Below are 7,827 nucleotides of genomic sequence, written 5' to 3' on the forward strand. Positions count from 1 at the left end.
AGAATTGATGCTTTTGAACTGTGGTGTTGGAGAAGACTCTTGAGAGTCCCTTGGACTGCAAGGAGATCCAACCAGTCCATTCTGAAGGAGATCAGCCCTGGGATTTCTTTGGAAGGAATGATGCTAAAGCTGAAACTCCAGTACTTTGGCCACCTCATGCAAAGAGTTGACTCATTGGAAAAGACTCTGATGCTGGGAGGGATTGGGGGCAGGAGGAGAAGGGGACGACAGAGGATGAGATGGCTGGATGGCATCACTGACTCAGTGGACGTGAGTCTGGGTGAACTTTGGGAGTTGGTGATGGACAGGGAGGCCTGGCGTGCTGCGATTCATGGGGTTGCAAAGAGTCGGACACGACTGAGCGACTGAACTGAACTAAACTGAAGTGAACTCTTTAGCAGCACTTCAGCTTGTATTTCTACAGGCCACTCAGGAGAGAAGAAGTTACATTTGTTGAGTACCTGCTACATATCAATTCCTGCACTGGCACTTTAAGTACATTATCTCCCTAATCTTCCTAAGGACTCTGTGAGGGCAAGATTATTTCACTTATTTCAAATGAGGAAATGAGGCTGAGACTGGGTCACCCAGCTATTAGATGGAAGAGCCAGGATTCAAACACTGGATCCACTTGTCTCCAAAATCGTCCCTTCTGTGAACAAGCAAATTGTTCCTAGCATACATTTCATTAATATTTTTTGATTGGTCACCTCTACTAAGGCTTCCATGAAGACTCATTTGGTAAAGAATCTGCCTGCAATGTGGGAGACCTGGGTTCAATCCCTGGATTGGGAAGATCCCCTGGAGAAGGAAATGGCAACCCACTCCAGTATTCTTATCTGAAGAATTCCATGGACAGAGGAGCCTGGTGGGCTACAGTCCATGGGGTCACAAGAGCTGGACATGACTTAGCGACTAAACCACCACCACCACTCTACTAAGGCAACTCCACCCTGGGTAGAGCTCTCCCTGGGGTCTCCCAACATCCTAACACTGGGTCTGCTGATACCAGGAGGCCAACACCCCGCCCCTCCAAACTCCGCAGCTCCTCACCTTCCTCCTCTTTTCCTCTCCCCACCTCTGTGCTCTGCCTGATCACAGTAACACCACGCACCTGTTGATGCTCTGACAGTCTGTTTTCCTTCTGCCGGGTATATTTTCTGATAATTCTTTTAGAAAAATTTTCCCAACAGTATAGCAATGCATGTATATTGTAGACATTTGGGAAAACGAAAATTCACCCATTTCTTTTCAATCATTTAATCTATGTTTAGTTTTTTGTTGTTGTTTAGACAGTTAAAAAGCTGGGCTACAACTTAGTTATGAATGTAACTTTTTTTTATAGGGCAGTCACATTTAAAGGATGTACTATGAACAGCTCACTCAGGGACAAACGTAAACTAGGAGTCACGTGTTTTAATTTTTTTTCACTTGTGTTTTTAAAAAAATTTTTTTCAGAAAGGCAAGAGGGAAAACTGGGGCAGAGATGGCTGAGTGGAAGAAACTAAATTCTGCTTTACTTTCAGAGGAATCAGCTTGGTTGGCTTTCGACACCACCAGACAGAAGCCACAGTGTCCCCTCTGGGGACATTGTTAACTTTGGGAATGGAGCAATAAATTTGCATAATCAAAATGTACAGGAATTTTATAAATTCCACTGTATTTTGCCCTTGGCTTGTCTCCTTGTTCCTTTAGACTTTGCAGAAGCACATTTGCAATGGCAGCCTCCTGTTTTATGAAGTTTATAAAGTATCAGATATCTATTCATTCCCCAGGGGTTGGGCATTGTGGTTGTTCCTAAACTGTCTATGGGGGAAGCGAACTTTATTATGTCTTTATTACAGAAATCATCTCGCTAGGGGGAGACCAAGACCCTGGAGAGGGTAAGGGCGTGAATGCGGGAGCCAGGCAGCCCACAGTGTGACCCCAGGCCCCTCGTGCATGCCTCCGTTTCCTCATCCGTACGATCACTGGGAAAAGAATAGCATGTACCTCACTGCTCCTTTGTATGTGCAAAGGGCCCAATGAGCACCAGAGAAGTGCTGTTTTATTATTTACCTGGAATCCTAAAAACTGAGTGCTAACCAGATTTAAAAAACATTTTTTAATGTTTTTAATGTTCTGAAGTGCTGACTTGAGAGTGTGAACCAGTCTCTGCTTTGTAACCTCAGGGCCCATCTCTGCGATGGGCAGAGATGAAGCAGCTTCTCTCTCTGGTCTGTAAGCATCTCTGTGCTGTACTGTGTGCTGTGCTCAGTCGCTCAGTCGTGTCCGACTCTTTGCAACCCCATGGACTGTATTCTGCCAGGTTCCTCTGTCCACGGGATTCTCCAGGCAAGAATACTGGAGTGGGTTACCGTGCCCTACTCCAGGAGATCTTCCTCATCCAGGGGTCGAACCCAGGTCTCCTGCATTGCAGGCAGATTTTTTTTTACTGTATGAGCCACCAGGGAAGCCCATGAGTACTGGAGTGGGTAGCCTATCCCGTCTCCAAGGGATCTTCCTGACCCAGGAATCAAATCCTCCTGCATTGCAGGTGGATTCTTTACTAGCTGAGCTACCAGGGAAGCATCTCTAATTCCTTGTTAATTTTCCTGCCTCTCCCTCTAGGCTGTGAGCTCCTTGAGGTCAGAGACTGTGCCCTGAAAATAGTAATGGCTAATGTGCAGTGCGTGTTTCTGTGGATCTGACTCAGTGCTGAGTGACCCCTTTGCGGGTCTTGTCTCAATTGCCGACCCCCAAGCCTTTAGGAGGCAGGGCACCTCTCAAACGTGGACCCTCGGGAAACAGGCCCTGAGTGATGGCTGAGCGATACCGTGCTCTTTCCCAAACTTGTCACATCCAGAAGGATCACTCAAAGCACAGTGGTGTGAGCAGTCCTGATTCCCAGGCCTCACTCTCCGAGATTCTAATTGTCAAGGTCTGGGACCCTTTGCACTGAGGCCACACGTGGGCAACTCTGAATGAGCATCTGGGTGACCCTCCCTGCATCTTAGGCAGCTTCTCTAACCACGTCTGGAGTTCTCAGCTCTGTGACCGGCTGGAACCGGAGAGTGTAGGGGGGTGATCGAGAGGCAGAGAGTGTAAGCGGGTCTCATTAATATGCGAGGCCTTTCTTGTCACAGTTCCTTTGACTGAAGCTGAAGGGCTGGCGCATCACCCGGGATTTTCCACTCTCTCAAGCCCTTCCGGAACTGGCTGCTCACCAGCCTGCCGAAGGGAGACAAGGACAGCACAGGGGCACGGAGGCAGCCGTCCATTCGTGATGGAAGCCAACCTCAGGATGTCTCTAAACTAAGGTGGAAACTGGGGTCTCTCATCTCCCCGCCTGCTCCTCCCCGCTGCCTCTTCCCTTGCTCTGTCCTTCTCCTGAATAACCTATCTGTGCAAGGTTCTGTTCCATCAAGACCAGGAGGAGAAAAACCACTAGGGAGAGGTTTTATGTTTCTTAGTTTTTCAGCAAAGTCATCCTTGTACATGGTTCCCCTGGCTACGGGTATATAGGATAAAGCAGGAGGCTGAATGAGCATCAGTGCCGTCGCCGTCTTCTCTGGCAGTCACTTTGAGCTCACAGCTGTCTCTCTGGGTGGTTAAGGGTGTTAGGGTCAGGAGGCGTTTAGACACTGTCTCCTGATTTCCTGCTGTGACTGACACATGAGAATCAGCTTGCTTCCACCCCATTCACGCCCTCCCAAAAGGCTTAAATTGCTCCTTTCCATTCCTTTATTAGTTGACTTTGTAATTTCAAGTAATACCCTGCCATCTTCTTACCTTTTATTTGAGGAGGGAGACATATACATAATAACAGCTACGATAAAACACATATAACTTATAAAGCAATTACTCATGTAACCATCATCCCAGTTAAGCAAGTGGAACTCTGTGGGCACTTTTAAGGCTCCCCTCCCCCTACGAAGCCACTCACCCTAACCTTAGTGATGATCATGATCTTGCTTTTCTTTAGAGTTCTTCTCATCTTTATAGGTATCCCTTAACATCTAGATGTGTTAAAAGTAGGATCACACTCTGTGTTACTCTGTGCCTCGCACCCTTTCCTTCAATACTGTAAGTAACACAAGCTGACATGAGTAGTTTCATTCGGGTTCACTGCTGTATATTCACCAATCCAGGAAATCAGCGTTTATTGATGCAGTCAGCTGGTGATGGACTTTTGGGCTGTTTCCAGTTTTTTCTGCTGTCATGAACATCTTCATTCATGTGTGCCAGTGAGCAAGGGCTTCTCTAGGGGCTGGATAAAGAAGTGGAATCACTGCCTTGTGGGGGATGCACACACTGTTTCACTTTAAAATGTCAGTTTGCCAGTGTGTTTGCACCAGTGGACTGTCCCGACCTCCAGAGAGTCTGACTCGATCGGCCAGCGTGAGGCTGGGCACCAGGAGTGTTCAGAGTTCCAGGTGATCCCATCAACTCCAGTTAGTGTCTTGACACTCCAACTTGGAAGGAGTGTCCCTAGCATCCCTTTTGACTCTTCTCCCTCAAGATTTTTGTATAATGATCTGAAAGAGAGAGGAGCTTTACCCAGGCAAGGTCAAAATGTGGAGCTGGGGAAGAGCATCTCAAGGCGTGACAGGACTGGTTAAAATCCTGGGACAAAGGAAAGGCATGCGGGTGGATTCTCCCAGCAGGGTTGAGGAATTAAAGAGCTCCCAAGGGCTGGGAACTCCTCCTGTCAGCCAGCTCCTCCTTCCTCCCATGCTACCAGTAGCCTGAAGTGTCTGTCTGACACTTGTAGGCCAGAGAGAATGTCATTCATACGGCTTATATATTGAGACATTGAGGCTCCTGTGACCTGCTCTTAGGGTCTTTGTAGTCACGTTTCCTTAAAGAAACCCTGGTTTGGGTTTCTTGACCCTGCCTGAATCTTAGCAATATACAAGAGCTTTGAATGAATACTGATGCCTAGGCTCCAGACCAATTACATCAGAATGTCTGGGGAGAGACCTAGGTACCAACAGGCTTCAGAATCTACCCAGGTAATTCTTAAATGCAGCCAGGATAGAGAACCAGTAGTCAGTGGGTCTCAGCTTTATCCAGTGTCCAACAGAATCACCAGGGGACTTGTTAAGAACACACATGGCTGGGCTCCGCTTGCCTGGGGTAGGGGTCTGGATGTGTATTTCTAGTAGGTTCCCGGTAATGCAAACATTTCTGGTCCCCAACCACATGTGGAAAACCACTGTACACTGAGGGTTTCCCTGCGTATTTCGTGGGGATCCAGGGCTGCCATGTGCTGAGCTGCTCCATCTGGCTGTGTGAGCCCCCTTCTACCTCAGTATTACGTTATCAGGCTGGTAGCTTGAAATCAGCCATGGAAACTGGCAAATGCTACAAATCAAAACTCTGCCACCCCAGTCTGTTGCTAAACATTTCATATCCTAGTTCATGTTATGGGCCCGCAGGATAATTTTCCCATGCCTATAGGTTGCTAATAGTAAAAATATTTTTCTGGTTTGAGTTATTAATACAACTAATAGTAGTTCACAAAGCCAATTAAACACATTCTAAAACTTGGTAGTTATTACATATGGAAAGTGAAGAAGACTCTGGGGGACACCAGCATTTCAAACTGCATCCCTGTTTGGCCCCTGGGGATTTTTTACGCCCTGGGCAATGCCAGGATGGGGAAACTAACACTGTAGGCTCATTCAAGGAAGCCAAGATTTGGAAATTGATTGTCTTTGAATAAAACATGACCAAGAACTCTTGGGAAGTCTTCGTGTAGCCCCAGTCTGAAGACCGCTGGGCTAGCCTGTCTAGCCCACTACACTGCATGTGATGGGGTCCATGGCCAGCCTGTGACCTCAATCACTGGGAGGTCAGGCTTGATTGAATCTCTGCTGTACATGGTACCAACCCCCCAAATACCCTTTCCAACTTGAACACTGCTCTCCACACATGACCAGAGCCTGTGGCCTTGCTCTGAATAACCCTTTAGGCCTTAACATTGGGGGCAAGCACTTGGACACTAGAAGCAAAGATTTATTAAAAAGAGAGGGTCTTTCCAAATGGATCCCCACCTGCCAGGAGATTGGATTTCCGTGCATCTTGGAGGAGGGCTTTTTATCTATCGGGACAATTTCCCTTACAAAACAGTCCCCGTTGTGTGTTCACCTAACTTTCCTGTTTGGCCAACTCAGGAAATCACCCGGATCACATTCTCGTCCGGTCCATGAAAGACAAGAAAAGGTTCTCTTCTGGCCGTGCATTGACCCCAGTGTTGTCCTGAGTTTTTAATTTTGGGTGGTGGGGGGAACAGGGTGAGTGGTGATAGATTCGGTTGAATCGAGAGCTTCGAATCTGTCATCATCTTTAGTGAAACTTCCCTTAGTGCCCCTGACCTGCCAAGCATACTTTTGACCTTCTTCTGAACTGAACTCAGAACAGCTGTGAACATTTTGTGCAGTTTCTTTGAAACCTCAGGTGCTGCCAGGGGAGGACAATGGCCCTGTGTTCTTCCCCGGTGGATCTGTGGGCTCAGAACCATTGCAGGAGCTCAGTGGGATTCAAAGCAGCTGACTTCCGTGTATCAAAGTTTGCGGTGTCCAGGTGCCACTTCTGTCTAGGTGTGTGTTGATAAATCAGCCCTGACTTTCTCCTTCTTTTCTTTGCAGTGAAATGCAAAATGGAGGATGAGGAAGAGGCCGCAGCTAAGACTCCACAACCTTAACAGCTGTCGGCGTCTCTCCCACTCTAAGCTCCAGTTACCCACCTGGAGGACAGTGTTCTAGCTATGCTTCCACTGTCATGTTTTCTTGAAGGACTAGATCTGGTATATTCGGATAAGGGTCTTTTTGTTGCAAACATATTGTAGTGCAAATAGTTTATCATAAAAAAGTAGTAGTTTTAACTTTCTACCTTATCCCCCGATTTTATTCTTTCATCTATTTCTTCAGCAATCTACTTCTGCACCACCCACTGCTAAACTGTACAACGGACTCTATTTCCAAGGGATGTTGAAAGGTTCTAGTTACCAGCTCCCCACTTTTGGTCGCCTTTGCAAAGATCCATGTTTAAAACAAAGTCCCAAACCTCTGCAGCGGGTTTAAGTTTATCCGCTGAGCATGCTTAAAAAAAAAAAGAAGACATCATTGCCTGTGATCCTTTCACAAGGAGGTTGACCCTGAACTTTGACTGCAAACCTAGCAAGATGAGGTGCTTAAATACAGGCACCTATAACAGATAAATAAGTTTTGTTGTCTATGCTCCAAAACATTATAGAAAATTCCTCATTTCATGGGTAAACTGAATTATTATCTTCAATTGTCCCACAGTTTGCTGTTACCCAGTTTTGAACGGGTTTTCCCATTCAAAATGCCACAGACTTAGCCTCCAGGCGGATCTGAAAGCCAAACAGTTGTATGGAGTTGTTTTGACAAGCTACCACACGTCTTAAGTAAATAGTAAAGCCTTTATTTTTTTGTGTTAAGAATAGCATTTTGAAAATAAAACCTATCTGCCCATGCTTTACAACCTTTTAAATCTGTAATATTTATTATATACAGTCATTTATGATACATGTTGATTGTCTTGAAATTTCTTTAACGATGTTTTTTTTTAAGTATGCAACAGTCAGCCAGGGGAGGATAAAGGTACATTATAAAACACACATTAATACATTTAATAAATATATATTATCTATCAAAAACGAGCCTTAGCTCTTTATCCATTAATAAAAAGCACCTGCTGAGAACTCCTGTAAGCTGGTATAATCATTGCATCATTGGATTATAAAAGCCACAATGCTCCCTTTCGGTTCAGGGTTCAACTCGGCCTTGCCTAACCAGGAAGACCACCCCAACTTTGCCC

The 7,827-nt window shown here is 46.1% G+C and overlaps 1 protein-coding gene across 2 annotated transcripts in view; it reads left to right on the plus strand.

Annotated features, from left to right (window-relative positions):
• Positions 1-7,500, plus strand: part of IQCK (IQ motif containing K) — a 161,538-nt gene extending 154,038 nt beyond the window's left edge. The window contains exon 9 of one of the 2 annotated variants that reach the window (NM_001192088.3): positions 6,633-7,350. In NM_001192088.3, the coding sequence (NP_001179017.1) occupies positions 6,633-6,688 (56 nt within the window). In that variant the 3' untranslated portion in view covers positions 6,689-7,350. Of the gene's footprint in view, positions 1-6,632 lie in introns of both variants that reach the window. The other variant, XM_059881206.1, reaches the window with a different exon arrangement.
• Positions 7,501-7,827: the final 327 nt, after the last annotated feature.

Source organism: Bos taurus, chromosome 25, assembly GCF_002263795.3.
Source record: "Bos taurus isolate L1 Dominette 01449 registration number 42190680 breed Hereford chromosome 25, ARS-UCD2.0, whole genome shotgun sequence".
Lineage (NCBI taxonomy): Eukaryota > Metazoa > Chordata > Mammalia > Artiodactyla > Bovidae > Bos > Bos taurus.